This window comes from Aethina tumida, chromosome 5 (genome assembly GCF_024364675.1).
Source record: "Aethina tumida isolate Nest 87 chromosome 5, icAetTumi1.1, whole genome shotgun sequence".
Classification (NCBI taxonomy): Eukaryota; Metazoa; Arthropoda; class Insecta; order Coleoptera; family Nitidulidae; genus Aethina; species Aethina tumida.
In genome coordinates this window covers 10,791,431-10,811,118 of record NC_065439.1, presented here as the reverse complement: position 1 = coordinate 10,811,118, position 19,688 = coordinate 10,791,431, and the positions used below count along the sequence as shown (strand labels likewise).

The 19,688-nt window shown below is 32.3% G+C and overlaps 1 protein-coding gene across 1 annotated transcript in view; it reads left to right on the top strand.

Moving 5' to 3' along the window:
- LOC109598128 (uncharacterized) overlaps positions 1-19,688 on the top strand; it is a 38,704-nt gene that overhangs the window by 12,670 nt on the left and 6,346 nt on the right. Inside the window, exons 4-12 of the mRNA XM_049967927.1 lie at positions 3,751-4,030; positions 9,090-9,356; positions 9,420-9,520; positions 9,579-9,800; positions 10,242-10,486; positions 10,544-10,690; positions 11,566-11,841; positions 12,574-12,750; positions 19,006-19,429. Coding sequence (XP_049823884.1) covers positions 3,751-4,030; positions 9,090-9,356; positions 9,420-9,520; positions 9,579-9,800; positions 10,242-10,486; positions 10,544-10,690; positions 11,566-11,841; positions 12,574-12,750; positions 19,006-19,429 — 2,139 coding nt within the window. The remainder of the gene's footprint in view (positions 1-3,750; positions 4,031-9,089; positions 9,357-9,419; positions 9,521-9,578; positions 9,801-10,241; positions 10,487-10,543; positions 10,691-11,565; positions 11,842-12,573; positions 12,751-19,005; positions 19,430-19,688) is intronic.

Genomic DNA, 19,688 nt, shown 5'->3' with positions numbered 1-19,688 from the left:
AACACAAAGGATTTTGAAAAAAGATATTTAAATTTATAAACTATATAAAATTGTATTTATTTAAGGTATGCTGTTAATTATAAAATACATTGGTAATTTCAGAATAGTTAAAACAAAATATTTTCATTAAATTACCTATTTTTATGGCTAAAATTAGTTCCGTTGCTAACTTGGGAATAAGTATAAATTAAATATAAAAGATATAACATTTAAAATATTTCATTGTTTTAAATTGTTATTGTAGCCATTTTTATAACACAAATTGTCATAATGTAATATTTTCATAAAATATTTTTTAAATTAATTGTCTCTCCTGTTGAAAATTGTTTTTACTGCTTAATAGAAAAATTGTAATGTAAACGTAAAAGAAATGTCATGAAATATTGAATTAAAAATTAGCTTTTGTAAAATAATCTAAATATAAATATTTATATTTAAGTGTGTTGTTATTTATAAGAATTAAGATCGACAAGTTTTTTTAAATTTTTGAAAAATTGTTATTATATACCGTACGAAAAATACTCTTCGTGTCTGGATGTTGTAAGAGATGGATGCACGACAAAGAGAGAAAAATTTTGCCCGGTAGTAGGAATCCCCACTCTCAGAGACATTGCGCCGTGCTAGTGCGCGCTTGCGCACAATATAAATTAATCTTTGCGAATGCATTTAGTAACTCTCCGTATGCGTAGGGATGTAGTTCGAGTTCTTCGGATGCTCCATTTAAATTCCGTAACTTTGTTTACTTTTCAATCTGTAAAATGAAATATTTTTTGAGGGTATATCAAAAACAAAAATAAGTATTCTAAAAATAAACAACTTTTTTCAAAATAAAAATGTATCCCAAAAATTAAATAAAATATACTAAAAACAACGTCTGCGGAGACGAACCGCATGCTAAACGCAGCAAAACCAAATGATCCCCTCCAGTCAGTTCGGCCCGCCCACATAATTGCATGTATATCTTTCCTTTTTGTTTACAAAGGGGTATTGATGTTCCGTCTCAATATGCGAGTAGACACGCTCATCATTTTTGATACGGTATATATATATATATATATATATATACATATATATATATATATATATATATATATATATATATATATATATATATATATATATATATATATATTAAAATTTTTACAAATAGAGTTACAAATAAAAGTTTTTAATCTTTATTTTCTATATTTTTAAGCTTACATAATTTTTTAATATTAAATTTTTGAAATTAAACCTAAAAATTATAATTGAAATTAATCTTTTTTACATTCTTAGGATTATTATTTTTATATTTTGTTAAATTTAGATTAAATTCAAATAAATTTAAGTTTTAAATTCCTTAAATTTTTATATTTTTATATTTTGTTTAATATTAAAATAAACAAGAATTCAAATTAGATTTTTTATATTTTTAATTTTATAATTTTATATTTTAATTAAATAATATTTTAAAAATATGTTAAAAAAATATTATTTTATATTCGAAAATAATCTTAAAGGGTTTTGTTGTTTGTAATTTTTACATTTTAATTTTTTTGAAAATATTAATAAAAATAAAATTAATTAATTAAAAATTAGAATGGATAAACTTGCCATATTTATATTTTTAAATTTATTATTACTATAAACATTAAAAATAAAGTGAAATTTACAGATGAAACTTAAAAATTAAAATGTTTTGTGGCTTTAAGTGTATACTACGCCAAAAGTTTGGTAAATTACTGTGTTAAAAAATGTAGAAATGTTAAAATAATTAAAAAGTTAGAAATCATCCAAATAAAATTAGAATTATTTTTTTGTTTGTTTTTATGTTTACTATTTTTATATTTAATTAATTTTAAATAAATTTAGAAACTAATCTTGAAAATTAATTTTTCTATCGCCCTAAGTCTATAATTTTACGAAAATGTATAAACTAAATATGATTATAATTTTTATATTTTAAAATTTGCTTAATATTGAAGAAAATAAAAAAATTAACACATGTTCATCATAATAATAAAAATAAATAAATACGTAGAAAATATTCTTAAAATTAAAGCTTTTTTGTTAAATTACTAGCATATAGTTTATATATTTTTAAAAATTTGTTAATATTAAAAACAAATTTAGAAATTAATGAGCTAAAATTAATTAGGAATTTTATTTTAAACATTAAAATATTGTGAAGGAAAATTATTAAATTAAAATTAAAGTTAGTGAGTACATTGAATAAAGTAAGCACATTTAAACTCTTCGCCTATGACCTTGCAAGTCGGGCCTGAACTTAATGAGGAGATAATTGCAATAAACAAACAGAATAAACTACCTGAGTGTATTCAGATTAGGAACGAAATTGCCGCATAATCCCATTACCAGTCAGTTTGACAGTCTTTGTGCCGTACAACACAATTAACGGGGGTAGGGGGTCGTGAACGTTCCTCCTAAAATCCAGCTGAAACTTTTCGCCTCTAATGAACCCTAAGTGTTTATAATTTCCAGACTGGTGAAAAGTAACACACACCACCAGATTCATCGCGTTTTGTCCCGTGTGTCGCGTGTACAACAAAACAAACTCTTATCAAATTAGAATTTTAGTTGCTGGAACATTTTTACAACGTGTCGCGCAATTATTTTCGTTAGCGGCGTTGTAAATTGAAACTTTTTCAGGGGTTAAGTTTGTTGCCCCCGAAAAAAATTCTAACAAAAAGACGGAGGGAAAACGTGTCGCGCTTATGAAATTTACTGCTCGAGGTAATTTTAATTAAACACGGTAAACAGAACATAATTACTTTTCGCTTTGGTCCTCGGTCGTATATTTCGGTCTTCTTGTTGTCACAGACAGATTCGAGAAACCGAAACGCAAACTCCATTAATTAAGACTGATAATTGCATGGAAATACGAACGGTTACAGTTCATTGATGGTTTTGAGACAGATATGTGACTGCCAACCACATTTATTTAAATTTTTCCGTCGCCCGTATTTCTTTTTTTTTTTCTCATCCACCCTTGTCGCATAAATCTTCTCTCCAGGATGCTTTTACTCCTCCCAGAAAAAAAAAAAACTAAGTAAGTAAAGCAAGGAAAAATTCCGTCGGGGTTTTACATGTGACCGGGTCCATTTATCGATTCGGAGCACGTTTCTCCCCCTGGACACAGACAGGGTTTGTATCGATTCGCGGTGGAGACGGATGGAAATTGCGGTAATCGTCCGTTTCTAATTTCTATCGGTTTTTCTTTGCCCCCCAAACACTCCATTTAACCCTCCTCAATCAATACAATCTAATCCGAAATAAAAGAAGTTCCGATATAAAACGCGAGGAGATTCTTTATATTGTAATTTACTACAATGTAAAAAACTAATCCCGAAAACAAAACAGACATAAAACGGGTCGTAAAACAGGAGGCTGCAGCATCCAGTTGCATCAACGCGGAGATGGAGGAATTTTAATCGTGACGCGTCGCGACGCCGGAATGCCCAACGCTTTTATTACAGTTTCTGGCCTCTCTCATTTCCGCCGATTAAATAATTCGTTCGTTTCTATCGTTCCTTAATAGAAATAATTAAAATTAAAGGGAAAACACGAAACGCAAAACGAGCGGCAAAGGTCGAAATTAATGGACCCACTGAAATTATTTAAAGTGGCACTTTCCAACTAGAATTATTGATTATACGTCCTTTTTTTCGCGACGCAACTTGGCGACGACAACGTTGAAAATCGATGACGGCAACTTGTACTATTTTTTCACCGTCTGTTTTGTTTTTCCAGCTGACCTTCGACAGCTTCACGTTGGGTCGTTTCGTCTCGTTTACGTCGGACGGTTGTCCGGACGGTGCGTTGCAGATCAGCGAGTCGCAACGTCCCCAGGTCGGAGGGTCGTGGTGCGGCACCTCCTGGGGTCCCGCCATCTATTACAGCGAAACGAAATCGGTTGTCGTCGCAGTGAATCTCTATCGACTGTCCAAGGACCAGAACGGCTACAATTTCGACTACATCATGGAGTACAAGTTTCTGAGGAAGAAGCTGGCGATCGTCCGATACGGAGGAGGTAAGTTCTCTGAAAGGAAGTAGAAGCAATAAAGTTAATAGAAAGGATGTGAATGAATTTGAGTTGGTTGAGGAGTTGTTCCTGTTCTCCCTAATATAATAATAAAACGACAACATAAATTGGGCACAACCAGGAAAATTGCCCCCGTTTCAGGGTACATTGCTTGTTAGCCTCGACGCGGTTCTTCCCGTCGAGTGTTATTATATTATATGTATGTGCCGTAATTACGTTTTGAGCTGGCTGAAAGGCCGTTGCAGGTTTATTAGCGAAATTGCGAATCTTTTTTTATCTTCCATCCATTTTTAATGACGATTCGGTATAATCGCGTTAACGAGGCTTGATTTTGCCGACGTCAGTGCGGAAATGCATTTTCCCCGTCATTAACGCAGCTTCCATTTGTATGTAATCCTATTTATGTGGTAATTAGTACAATGGAATATTAATTAATTGTAAGAAACAGGTGTAATTAGGAGACTTATTCCATTTCAGATTGATCGATCCATCCTGCTCATTGATGGAACTGAAATTTGTTGTTCTATGAGAAATTGTATTAATCATGACAATTTTTTACTATTTTCAGACATTTCGAATATAATAGAAATTTTGTTATATTATACCTATTTCAATTATGTGATGACAGAATATTGTACCTTATACAAAGGAAATTAATTTTATTAAGTGTCTTTTTTGAACCTGTACATGAAAATTGAATATTTTGACATAAATATTGTTTAGAATGAATGAGTATTAATTGAATAGTAGTGTCATACATGTCACACAACTACAGCTTTGAAATGTGTTGTGTTTTTTGAAATATTTGGCAACATCAGATTTTTTCAGGAAGCAGATACTTTTTAAATATAACATTTTCATTTTTAATTCGAATTCTGTTCGCCAGGACTTTTGTGGCTGAAAATTTAGAAAAATTGCATAAAACTTAAAGTTTCTTTACTTATAATTCAGTTGTTTTTTTTTCAATAGGAACAAAATATGATCCGTTGGACATTTAATATATTTAAAATGAAATATTCAATGATTTGAAAACTATTTTAAAATATTCACTTTAGTAAAACTGTTTAGTAATACCACAATATTTTTCAGTACTTACTTCGAAGAAAAAAATAAAAAGGAGTTTCATTTCGCCTGTTCTCCATTTTTTCGTCAATCTACTTGCTTACTTACTTAAACACTGAATGAACTAAATTTAAGATCTGGGAAATATTTTCGCAAAAAAATTACCCAAATTGTGAAGGTGGCTGAAAATCATGAAAAAATTGTCATTCTCCAACTGTCTCAAAAAATATACTGAAACCAATAGACAAGACACAACTTCTAGAACACTCAATATATCAAAATGAGATCTGGTATAGGTAAATGGTGTAGAGAGAGGAGAATTTTCGCATATTTTTACTTTTCGGTCACTTCCGGTTTTAACGAATCGATTAACCACAGAAAACCTTTTTTGTAGAGCTTTTGATTTCCTATAAAAATATATAATGAGCATTTTATAATTGTCTTTTTTGAATCTGTACATGAAAATTGAGTGTTTTGATATAAATATCTTTTAGAATGAATGAGTATTAATTGAAAAGTTGTGACATATATGTCACACAGCTACAGCTTTGAAATATGTTGAGATTTTTTAAATTTTTGGCAATATCCGATTTTTTCAGGAAGCAGATACTTTTTAAATATAACATTTTCATTTTTAATTCATTTTTTGTTTGCCAGAACTAGAAATGTTTTTAAATAAATAAACAAAATATGGAATATGGAGAAATTTGTTAACGAAAACTCAAATGACGAAAGTGGCTAAAAATTGAGAATAATTGCATGAAATTTAGTTTTATTAGATATAATTCAGTCATTTTTCTTTCAATAGAAACGAAATATGTACCGTCGGACACTTTTATTTAATGATTTGAAAACCTTTCTAAAATATTCAGTTCAATAAAACTGTTTGGTAATATCACAATATTTTTCAGTACTTTTTAAATGCAGCACTCTTACAATTGAAATTATAAGGAATTTCAATTCGTCGTTTCACCATTTTGTCGTCAATCTACATGAATGAAAATTATTTAGATGTTACTCAAACACTGAATAAACTAAATGTGAGATCTGGAAAACATTTTTGAAAAAATTTGCCATTCTATGTTTCAACCGAATCTGGTATAGGTAAATGATATGGATAGAATACAACTTTCGCATATTTTTCACTTTTCGGTCACTTTCGGTTTCACCGAAAATGGTTCCGTTTTTGAATTCGAATACCTTGTATATTTTTACATTTTTGGATTTCTGTGACAATTGTCGATCAGGGAGCTTGGCAAATAATTCAATTTTTAACAACCAGTCACATATATGTATGTATGTACGATATCGTATATACAATGATGGAAGAAAGTATGAAATATTTTTAAAAATTGGATTTTTATCTCTTGAGATTTTTCATATTTGTTGTAATGGTGTTAAACAAATTCGCTTGTTTGTGTTTAACGTTTAGTATACTAGTATTGCCTCCCATCGTTTTCTGTTTAGGAAAAGAATAGTTATGACGTGACAAAAACTTTATATATTACTCACAGTGCTGTTTCAAAGATTTTGTTCCGCATTAAAGGTGATGTTGAAAATATACATCAAAAATCCTCGCAAAACAACAAGACTAATCACGGAAGAAATTTCGGCACAATTTAACTTGCAGTTAAAAAACTAGTGCTATCAAATAAAAACAGAGCGTCTCATCTATCATTTGTAAATTCCCACTTGTCATGGTCTCAGGAAAAATAAAACACTGTCGTTTGGAGTGACGACAGAAAATTTAATTTGTTTAGGTCCGATGGTAGAAAATTTGTGAAATCAGTGAGTCAATGATATCATTTTAAGTACGAAATTCCTACGATTTAACATGGTGGTGGAAGAATTTTAGTTTGAGGATGCTTTTCTCGATTCAAAGTTGGGCCCTTGATTCAAGTGGAGAATAAAATGAATCGTTTTCAATAGAGAGGCATATTAGGAAACACCATGTTTCCATGTGTCGAGGAAGAGATGTCACGGTGGTTATTTCAATAAGACATGATCCCAAAAACATAACTAAAATTATTAAGGAGTGGTTTCTAATGAAAAATTTAACTGTGCTTGAATGGGCGGCTCAGTCACCCGATCTAAATCCTATTGATCATCTTTAGTTTTAGACCGTCGCATATGTACAAAAAACATCAAAAGCAAACAACTTCATTAATGTGGCAACAAATTTCTGTTGACACATTTGAGAGACTGGTAGACTATAAGCTTAAAAATGCCAAGCAGTGATAGAAGCCAAAGGTTACGCCACAAAGTATAGAAATATTTGAGTTATTGTAAAGTTTTTATTACTATTAACAAAATATTCCATAAATTTTTCCTGACCAAATTGATTTTTTATTAAAAAAGAAGTAAAAACCTATGAATATAATGATCATTGTAATTAATGGACAGATCTTGCAGAAAATTATATTTGTTCAGATTTGCAACAGATTTGGGAAAACATTAAGTAACAATAACATGTTTCAAAAAACATGTAAATAAATATTCCATACTTTTTTCCACCCCTGTATATACACATAACCAAACTTATATGGAATCACCTAGTAATTACAAAAAACGGGTTTTCATTGGAAAAAAAGTATTTTTAAAATAAAAATCTGTTTATTCAAATCAATTTTACTACAAAACTATAGACAAAATCGTTAAAATAAATTTTATACAGATCAATTAACAAAAATTTTAAACAACCAACAAAAATTCAACCACCTTGTATAATCGGGCTCCCTCCAAACGATACAAGTCTTACAAAATGGTACAAAAATAAAAATAATCATCAAGGAATCATAAATGAGTTTAAATATATCACAGCCAAATATAGTAATTACATTCATATGTATTAAGGTGGTTCTTCCATGACTTTTCCTCGATTTAATTTTAGGGTTCCCCACACCAGAAAACTTGAATAGATTTTTTAAACTACGCTGTGTGTTACCGCTACGTATTATACAATTTCCCTCTGTTCTAACAGAGAAATAATTCTTTCCCTCTAGACTTCTGATAACCTCACATAATTTTAAATAATAGTTGCGAATATAAGTAAATCACCTTCACTACTATTATACATGGGAAAAGTGAAATTGACAATGCCGGAATTAATCTTACCACTATGTTATTAAAATCAGTACGACATGGGAATCGAATGCGAGTATCTTCTAAATGGTTAGAGTAATCGATTAACCACAGGAGACCTTTTTTGTAGAGCTGTTAATTTCCTACAAAAATATATATTGGGCATTTTATAATATTTATTTATATACGAGTTATAAAATTTAGTATTAAAAAAGAAATTTTTATTAAATTCTTGAAACTTTGTAGTAATATTCCTTTCATATAAATTTAATTCTTTCAGAGTTAATCATTTTCTGTACGTTGCACGAGGTTTTTCTATATTAGTCAATCAATTTAATTAATAGAAAGCACATTTTACTCTAAAAAACTTACTTTTTCGTTATTCAAACGTCTACAAACTGTCTAATTAATGAAGAATATTTTTTTAAATAAATAAACAATACATTTTTGGAAAATAAAGTTCGAATAAAATTATTCACTGAATAACATATGTGTTTAATTAAAATGTAAAATCAAAACATGAATTAAATGGTCGATTTGAAATGGAATGGACCAGGTGAAAAAATCGAGCTTGTAAATTTTAAATGCGAAGGATACGCGTAGAGAAACGTAATCCATAAAACACTCAAATCGACCATACATTTGTCCTTAAGGTCGTTTATTTTAAGCCTGGCCCGTTTTTTATTTTAATCCAGACCGTGTTTTCCGGAACCGTCTCGACTTTTCATGTCTCGCATTCATAAATCAAATTTGAACAAACATGTTTTGAGGCGTATTTCTTTAACAACCCCTTTATAATTTTAGAATGATTTAAGATATTTTTAATCAGCTTATTTTCTAGCACCCACTATAATTATTATGATTGGCGAAACCTTTAAAAAAATACATTTTTTGTTGTTATCAGGAACGTTGCCGCCCCCTGCTATGACGCCGTCACTTCCGGTTAACGAGACGGCGCCGTCTACACAACAATTTTACGGACCGACGGCGCCCAGTCCGACGCCCGAACCCGAATACTATCTGGGCGAGCTGATTGCAGGAACATACTGTTCGAGGATATTCAGCGATTGCGACCGCAAACACTGTCGATTGCAATCGCCCAATTATCCAGGCGTTTATCCCAGAAATCTTACTTGTTATTATGCCGTTAGGCAGCACGAAATACCTCCAGGTACTTTAAATGTTTAATATCTTCACGAGAGTCGTATTGTATGTATTGATTTTATTTTTGCAGGAAAACATGCGTTGATAACGGTACGTCAACCGAAGGGCCAACTGATTTCGATCAGGAGTCAGTCTGCCCTTTACGGTACTGCCAGTACGCGGGAACTAAAGGTATTGTTGTGAGAATAAAAAGTCTCTGTTGTTCACGTCTTCTGTTCTTCCTTGGAAGGTATGGAACGATTGCGACGACGTTCAAGACTACGTGACAGTTTACGACGGTTATACAACAAGAGATCCTGTAATTCTGAAGTTCTGCGGGGGCGGAGAACCAGTTCCGGAAGCCGTGAGCAGCGGTCACGAATTACTGGTTGAGTTTTCCACGTCTCCGTATGGAACGTTTTTACATCCAACTCCTGTGCAAAGTTTGCACGGATTTCAACTGGAAGTGGAGGTAAAAAAATGTTTTGAATAAGTTTATTTCTATTCAACAAAATTTACAAATATGGTGACACTTCAAATTTTGTAAAATGCATGTTGTAAATAGAACGTAATTTAAAAATTGTTGGATTTTAAAACGCATTTAGTGGTCTTTCCATTTCAATTTCGATATCCATTAAACGATGGAAGAAGGATTAAACGTAGATGGCGGAAAAGAGAGCCTTGAAACTTTAATGCGCCCCGAAATTTTATTTCGTTTTATTCGAGTCAATCTCGCCCCGCACAGCATCTGTTAATGCCCGGATAATTCGATGTTTACGATTCCATCTCCGCATTTTTCGCCACTCAAGTGCCATTTTTTCAACGTTTTTTCTCGTTCATTTTACGAGCGTGCACTTTAGAATTAATCTTATTTTCAAACTTTCCTTCCATCACCATCATTATTGTTGCATAGGTGAAGTTCGTGGACCAACAGTCGCCCACGTATGTGAAACAGAAACGCCAGTGCGAGTTTTGGGTGAGGGGAACGAATCGCGGTATTTTGGAAAGCCCCCTTCATTCGTTGCCCGCCAACACCACATGCCTTTATCATCTTCAAGGGTTGGACACCGGAGTTTCGCCTTCTCCCGTTCCGTTTCGACCTTTGGCGCCGAGGTATCCGGACTGGAGGCACGTCGGCATGATCCTTCCTCCACCCAGGTTACTTTTCTCTTTTTCGGTGGTCCAGTTATATTTTAACTTGATTGTTTCTGACAGATATAGAGTATGGTTGTCGGTGGTGAAGTTTCAATCTGCTCTCACCCCTGCGTGGGATCCTCAAAAGACGGGGGAGATTTGCAGGAGTTATTTGAACGTTTGGGACGGACAACTTTGGGCTCCTACCAACTGTAACGACTTTTACTGGTGAGTTTTATATAATTTTATTGACTTACTTGCTCATCTTGACAAGTAACATAACATAAATAATTTATTTGATATTTTTTAGTTATTTTATACTATTAGAAATACTTAATGGGTGCTCGATTTCATTACTCCGTCGCGATGCTTTTAAGATTTTTCGCTTGTCGTAATACTAGTAGACCAGGTTAGAGAAGTCCTGCCACAACTCCTGCTGAAAATCGTTTTTTGAGTCAACGGTTTGTGACTACAAGAACTTTACAGTCTCAGTTAGAAAACATAGAATGGGTTCGAATAAGTATTGAAAATATTCGACAACGATTTAGGGAAAATAGCTTCGTAAATTCCACCTTATTTTGTAGCACATACAGACTTGGTGGCATGTTAATGTGGATAAATATTGGGAACCTTATTACTGAGCGTTACATTTTGGACATTAGAAATACTTAATGGGTGCTCGATTTCATTACTCCGTCGCGATGCTTTTAAGATTTTTCGCTTGTCGTAATTACATCGTTTTTTTGACCGTCTACCTTAAAAACGGACTAAAAATGGCGTAAGGTTTAAGCTAATTGGGAAGATTTAATTGGATTTCATTTTGGCGACGCTTTAACGAATGTTTTTTTCAGTTTCTTGAACAAAGGAACTTTTAATGAAAATCGCTTTCTTTGTGTTTTTTTGAGGTTGTTTAATGCATTATTCAATAGTAATAATTACTTAGAGACGAATTTCCGTATTTTTTCCACTTGTTAAAATAAATTTTTATTTAAAATATACAGAAATGTTTTAATTATTTGTGATAAATATTTTAATATGGAACATCACATCAGGAAAATTAAAAATTTATGAAAAGTTTTCATTGCTATATCTATTTTTTTCAGCGGAATGTCAGTGGGCAAAAAGGATAAGACGTCGAAGTCGGCGTTCTCGGCACCGCCGCCGGGCACGGTGAACGTGGTGGGCGCGGGCGTCGGCGGCAAGAAGAACGTGACGCTGCTGGCGCGCTATTGCAGGGAGCACGTGCCCCGCAGCTGCGACCATTCGCTGCTCGCCAACGACACGCGCCACCCCCGGCCCTGCACCCTCAAGGAGAGTTTCCTGACCACCGGCGACAGCCTCACGCTGGAACTCAAGCTTGCCGACAGCACTGCTCTCAGGTCAGATTGATTTTTCCCGTTATTAAAATAATCGAACGTCAAAGAAACAAATGGAGGGAGTGTGGATCGGCAAAGTACACAAACGTAAAATGTAAAAAGAAAAGGAACACATCGCTGAATCTCGCGAGCATTTCAGCTTATTAGTTCCCTCACATTTTTTCCTCCCTTTTTCAATATTTGAACACGGATTCTGCCACGCGAACGTAAACATTTTTCCGGATTCCGGGGATGATCTCTCCTCGACGAGATTTTGTGCCATTAATATCGGGGGTTGGAAAAATCACCGAAAGTTTGAATACCTTTCACGGATTCAAATCTTAAATCCGATGAAATTCCAATGAAAACGCAACCGAATAGAATCTTGTTTTATCCCTGTGAATATAAATTATTTTAATTGTTTTAAAATTATCGTTCATGTAAAGGGCATTCACCTTCCGAAAATGAGGTAATTACCCTAATTTAGTGTGACGCAGGGTTCGTCGTAATGCACGTCCATACACAATGGCGTTTGCGTTCTGCCTCGCATTCAGTTTGAGCGCAGGTAATTAATAATTATTTTATGGCAGCATTGTCCCGCCAATTTCCGATTATAACGATTAACCAGATAATTTCAAATTGAAACTAAACACAAAACTTATTTTTATTTTCCATAATAATTCTAAAATTAAATGGGATCTGAGTAATTGCCTATTAATAAATTTTTCCCGAGGGTAAAGATGATTTTTGTTTCAGACCAGTTCAGTTTAAAGCGATGTACGAGTTTGTGGATCTGCATCTAGATGGAGAACCGTACGGTGATGGCCCTTGTTCGAGGAGGTTCAGTGCCATTTCTGGAGACGTACAGCATCGGAAATTCAAGTCGCCTCGCGACGTTTTCTTGTACGGACGCGGAGGAGCCAAAAATATAAGGTAAACGCTTCACATTATTTCTAAATCATACTCAATTAGCTTCAAGTACACAACAACAGTAAAAGGGTAGACATATAAATGATTGGCTAGTTTGTGTGTATACAGTGTAAAAATGTATGTACATAAGTTCTTCCATTATTTTGAGTGTGCACAAGCGGTTCTTTTAGTGGAAGAAGGTTGGACTTACCGCAGAATAAGCGAAAGGTTTGGTGTATCCCATTCACCCATTTCCCGTATGTTACAACGGTATATGGAGACAGGTGACCATACTAGTAGACCAGGTTAGAGAAGTCCTGCCACAACTCCTGCTGAAAATCGTTTTTTGAGTCAACGGTTTGTGACTACAAGAACTTTACAGTCTCAGTTAGAAACATAGAATGGGTTCGAATAAGTATTGAAAATATTCGACAACGATTTAGGGAAAATAGCTTCGTAAATTCCACCTTATTTTGTAGCACATACAGACTTGGTGGCATGTTAATGTGGATAAATATTGGGAACCTTATTACTGAGCGTTACATTTTGGACATTCCGAAAGAACAGGTGCCTTATACCTCTCTTATTACAACCCATGTTGTCCGTAATTATCTTACTGAAGTTGGGGTTAATGCTATTGTCTGTCTAGCTCGCAATTCACACCTTAACCCAATAAAACATATCTGGGACATTCTTGAGAAACGTCTAAGGGATCATCCAGAGCATCCGAATAAGTTAAGAGTATGTGGAACATCTGCTCGAAATTTGGGATAATTTGGGTAGAAGCGGAATGGGAACAAGATCTGTTTAAAAATGAATCTGAATTTTAGCTGAAACCATACGATAGACGCGTTTGTGTGTTTTGACGGCCAAAAGAAAGATATGCTCAATGTAACTTCGTAAATACTACCTTATTGGGTAGCACATACCGACTTGGTGAATTAATAATATGGATAACTAATGGGAACCTTATTGCTGAACTTTACATTTTGGACATTACAGAAGAACAGATCGTGTCATATACCTCTCTTACAAGTCCAAACTTTTTACTAATGAAGCAATTCACACCTTAACCCAATACAACATATCTGGGACATTCTTGGGAAACATCTAAGGAATCATCCAGATCGTCCGAATAACTTAAGAGTATGTGGAACATCTACTCGAAATTTGGGATAATTTGGACCAAAGTGAAATTGAAACCCAGATTTTAAGTACGAAAAGAAGTTTGTGATTCTGTCATTCATAGTAGAGATGAAAGTACCTTATATTAAGATCAAATTTTTATTTTTTTATAAACATCGAATTATGTAAATTTTTAATTTTTGATGATTTAATAGATTTTTTAAAACAGTTATAAACAAAAACCTATTTTTTACCGTTTTTAGAAAATATTAATGATAATCAATTGTTATTGGTGTGGTACGTTAATTTCGTGAGGTAATGTATTGTAAGAAAAAGAAGACAAAACTGTTCCTTCGATATTACTTTTGAAGGATGTACCCTTAAGAAAACAGTAAATGAGCATTATCCTTATCATTAACAAAAGTCGATTGTTCCCATAGCCTCCTTCCAGTTGAAATGACTCCTGATTAGTTCAGCAGGACTTGAAGCTTCCAGATTTGTCATACCTAAATCTAAATTTATGGTTATTTAAATTATGGGAAACATGGTTTTATTCAAAGCCGACCATCATAAATTTTAGATTTTAGCGTTTATCATGTTTTAAGTTTAATTTTCGCAAACAACATAATTTAAAGCAGTTTCACAAAACTTACACTATCTTGTTTTTAAGATGAGTTTACAAAGTTTATGCGGAAACTAAACATATATTTCAGCTTGTTTTTAAGTCGACATCTAAAAACAATGACCTTATCAGTCCGAGACAAATATAAATTTATCTGTACGTTTGAAAGCAGTGTCGGAATGCAGTTTTTTGAATCCGCTACGTAGCGAAAAGCGGCGGTGATTCAGTGTGAAAGTTTCCGGTCGGGAAGGTGGTCCGGGACAAACGGGCACGTCGATCTCTCCCTGAAACGATTAGGAGTCTGCAAAGTGCACGGGAGAAAAACGTATAAAAGCGGGACGAATTTATTTGAGTGAGTGGTCGTTACGTCGTTCTGCCCCTCCGACCCCCTTGAAACTCAACAAACTCGAAGTTTGGCTTATTTTTATTGGAAAAGTCCAGAAATTTGTACGACTTTGTGTTTATTTGTCGCTCAAGTTGCAGCTTTAATAAGGACAATCGTTGTAAGACGGAGTTTAAGTTTTAAAAGGTTTAATTTTTGTGTTTTGTCAGTTCGAGGCTTGAAGGGAATTTTTCAATTGAGTTATTTTATTAAGTATTTGACTGTTTGGACTAGTTTTTTGTCGGACAAAAAGAGGAAAAAGCATGGAATAATAGCATTAAAAAGTCGCCAAACACAATTTGCATATCCAGGCATAATAAAACGGTCCGTTTTAATGAGGCTCATTATTTTCGCGGACGGTTATGCAAATCTTACTCGGGGCTGCGCATAATTTTCCAACAAAATTGTAAATCCATTAGAATTACAAAAAACAAACTGTGTTTAAATACGAATTCCCTCAAATTTATTTGATTGTATATTTTTAGCGAAAACATACAAGTGAAAAAATCAATGCGAAAATTAACATGTGGCACATTTAAATTTAAATTAATTGACGTATTATGTGTGTTGAAAAAAAAAAAATGCGGAAAATGAAAAACGACGAACAAAAAACAATTTAATATAAATGGGGGTGGAATACGAAACAGAACGGAGTCGTCAGAACTTTTGACAGTTCATTTGTGCCGCTTCCGCAGAAATTTTCATTTATTATTCACATTTGCTGATTAAGTCGATGGTTTTTGTATTTCAATTTGTTTTTTTGACGGCTTTATTAAACGCATCGGTCTGTTTTATTGCAACAATGTTAATGAACAAGAAAGTTTAATTGTAATTAGTAAATTAATTTTTTTAACCCATCTTAATAAATGTCATATTTTCTATTTAAATCGAACTAAAACTATCAAAATTTTTATTATAAATTTATTAATTTTCGAATTCTTAATATGGTAGTAGTAATGCGTTATACATTGAAAGGGATACAACTTTATAAAACCAATTTGATTTTGGAATCAAAAGAAGGGTCCATCTAGGATTTATAAATATGTTATATTAATATATATATATATATATATATATATATATATATATATATATATATATATATATATATATATATTTATATTTATGATTTTTATATATATATATATATTTATGATTTTTAATTTAGCAACTAGAGAGACTATTAAAATTTTTTATAAGGTTTATAAATTTACTTTATTACAACAGTGTTAACAAAGACCAAAAAACATGTAATTAAAAATTGATTAATTAATTTTAGATTTATTTAAACCTTGTAGTATGACATACCAGTCCATGTCTCAGAAACCAGTAATAGAATAGGATTAAAAATTATTGTTAGTAAAAGTGGCCATGAAAATAACGTGAAAAATATTTTAAACTGATGTGACAACTTTTATTAAACACATCAGTCTGATTTAGCAAAAAACAGTTTAATGTCAAAAGAAAAAATCTTACGTATTTTACAAATATTTTATAATATTTTTATTTCAACCGTTCGAGACTAATATAATTATGAATAATTTTAAATTTATTCAATAATATCTAATGATATATATCTTCTTATATACGGGCAAATATATTATATATCGCCAAATTTAGTCATATTCATATCTTCATTTTTACCAAATTTATAAAAATATATAGTAAGTATATTTTGTGAACCTATTTATAGAAGTTGTATCAAGTTTGGTCCTAACTAACTGAAATGACAATAATTTAATGAACTAAAAAGAAAGAATTGAGAATTCACACATCTCTGTTAAAGTCTCTTTTCAATAAAGTTAATGAAGTAGAAAAAAACATTTAATTGTAATTAGTTCATTAATTATAGACTTTCTGTCTAAACCCGACTTAGCATAATAAATGTTCAATTTATTCTAAAATATAATTAAAACTATCAAAAAAGTCAATGGCTTCCGAATTTTTATTTTTCCCTTAAAACTTGCTATGACTGAAATTTCTGGAATCTTAAAACTAATTAATACTTTCTACGTCTATTTTAAATTTTTTGGAAAAAATTTGCTTGGAAAAAATCGGGACAAGTGGCAGTAAATCTACTTTAAGTACTAAGAAGCTAATATGACCACTCCATGAAATTTACAAATTTTAAGTCAATAGTTCAATTTTTAATTTTTTCCATTAAAATTTGCCACAGGGCTGTTATTTTTGAAATCTTGGAAAATAATTTAATGCTCATCGTTTAAAATTTGCTATTAGACAAATTTGCAACTTTTTATTTTACGTGGTAAAAACCGGTTAAATATTGTATAACATTAGTTTGACTCAACAAGTGAGATTCATATAACCACAGTATTAATCTACAAACGGATCAGGCTGCTTTATTACAACAATGATAATAAATGTATAAAATATATTTAATTGCAACTTATTTTAACCTGCCTTAACACAATATGTAATTATTTTATAAATAAAAACTGAAAAAAAATGTGTTCAGATTTCTATTATTAATATTACTTTCGTTAAAAGTTGTCATGAAGTTGCAATTTTTGGAATCTTAAAACATTGATTTTAAGATTCAATGTCAATTTGTACGTTTTTACTGAAACAAACCAGAAATTAAAAAACAATTTTATTAATGTATCTGTTCTCTATACCTTTATGTAATAATTATTTCACTTTACACACTAAACGTAAAAAAATGTATATTTTGAAATTTCTTTTTTAATTTTCACTTGAAGATACATTTAATATATTTAATTCTTTATCTTCACTACATTTACCAAATTTGTTATTATAAACTTTTCACTGTAAAATAAAGTGTTGGAACACGTTAAACGTTGAAAGATATAAAATTTTATAACACACATGTTTATTTACTATCAAAAGAATAACTATTTTATAGCTTTTCTACTTCAGCCACTAGAGAGTCATAAACATTTAAAATTTACAAATTAGTTCAAAAATGTTATATGTGTTCTTAGATAAACAAATTATCAATAACCAAATAAGTTAATCAAATTCGTATCTCTTTTAAACTTAAATCGTATTTCTCCTGTTGAAAAAGAATGAACTATGAAATAAGGTATTTTGGCGCAAATTATTGAACAGATTAGTTAGATTTTATTAAAAAATGATCACAAGTACAGGAACATATGTTTCTACTGAAGATAAATATGTATTAAATGAAACTACATTCATTTCGCTGAAATGTGTTATATTACAATACATTGTAATTAGGTCTTCGTGCTATTTTTGAAACTTTTTTAACGACAAAAAATATTACTCCTTTTTAAACATGTCGTTTATTTCTGTAGTCTGTCAAAAATTATCCAAATAACACGTTTTTTTAAGTTTAATTTTTTTTATGAACTTACAATTGTTGAATTTCTATATTATAGTTTTGAGCTTTTCAATTTTTGTTTTTTTACAAATAAAACTTTCCTTCACTCAAGACAGCTGTTCAAAGTTTTCTCCAATGACCTGCAAGCAAACTTAAGCTCGTCTTATCCACCAGTTTCAACGTTCCTCCTTGCTGCTATTCCGGGAGACGTAAATTATAGGCAGCCGTTGTGATCCGTTCACACAATTCACCGATATTTTGTACTTCCGTACGGAATGCTTCGGTTGAAACAACAAAAAATCAGTCAAAAATTGTTTAGGTTACAATAATTGAAAATATTAAAATATTAAATTAGATAAAAACAGATTAAATATTGATTAAAACACAAAATTCTCAAATAATTGACGAATATAGTCAAAATATTTTTTGTTGGACTTTTATTAGAATTTTTTTAAGAAAAAGAAGTGCATATCTGGTTAAAAAACTTCGGATAATTTATGAAACACTCTGAATAGCAAAATAAATAGTGAAATTTTGTTCTAAATAAAAAAGGAGCCCCTGTATAACCGCAAACCTATATTTCCGCCTCCCTTTTGCAATATGAATGTCTCCTAATATTACAACAATTTCACAAAGTTTCATCAAAATCTGACACAAGTTTTCGAGGTGGAAATACTTGGCGTGGAATGCTCCATATATAAATTTTTCTTCCTAAACGTATTTTTACTGGACTGACCGACAACTTCAGTTGAAAAGATCCACAAATAAAAATTCTTATGAATTTTGAGGATGGCTTCACACTATACGTCTGCCGTCATTCTGTTGCAGTTGCGTGTATCGATTCGAGGCGCAGAAAAACGAACGAGTCAAGATAACAATAACGAATATGACGGTAAAAAATCGCGCCTGCACTACCGTCATCAGCAAGGACACTGACCGTCTGGAGTGCAGGGGCAACGGCTCAGCGGCCGTCCGTTTCTACGACGTACCGTGGCAGGACGTGGTCGGCGTCCCGAGGGATTGTTTGTGCGCCGTCGATCCCGACAAGTTGCTGCCGTTCACGTACATTTCATCGTCGAACGTCGTTGAGTTGCGGTTCGATGTGAACGACATGAACGCCACGGACGACTTCAGCACGTTGCACTTCGAGGGCAGTTGGAAGTTCGTGCAGATGCCGGTTTGCGGCAAGAATTTGAGGATGAGGGGTGCGAGCGGCGAGATTCCCTTCGTCTATCCCTTCGAATCGGATCAGGTGAGTGGGATACTGTGGTAAGCATTCGTGTCAGACGTGGAACGGACGGATTTAAATAATGCACACATTTTTGGCATACGTCGACAATTGCACGAATGTGCATTTATATTCTGACGTACGAATGTAAAATTCCCACAGTTTTGTTGTATGTTTTATAGCTGACACAACAGATTTGGGAAATTCCTACGGTTCATGTTCCACATGCCGGTTTATGCATCACACTGGTTTACACCGAAAATTTAAAAACTGGGTGCACTGA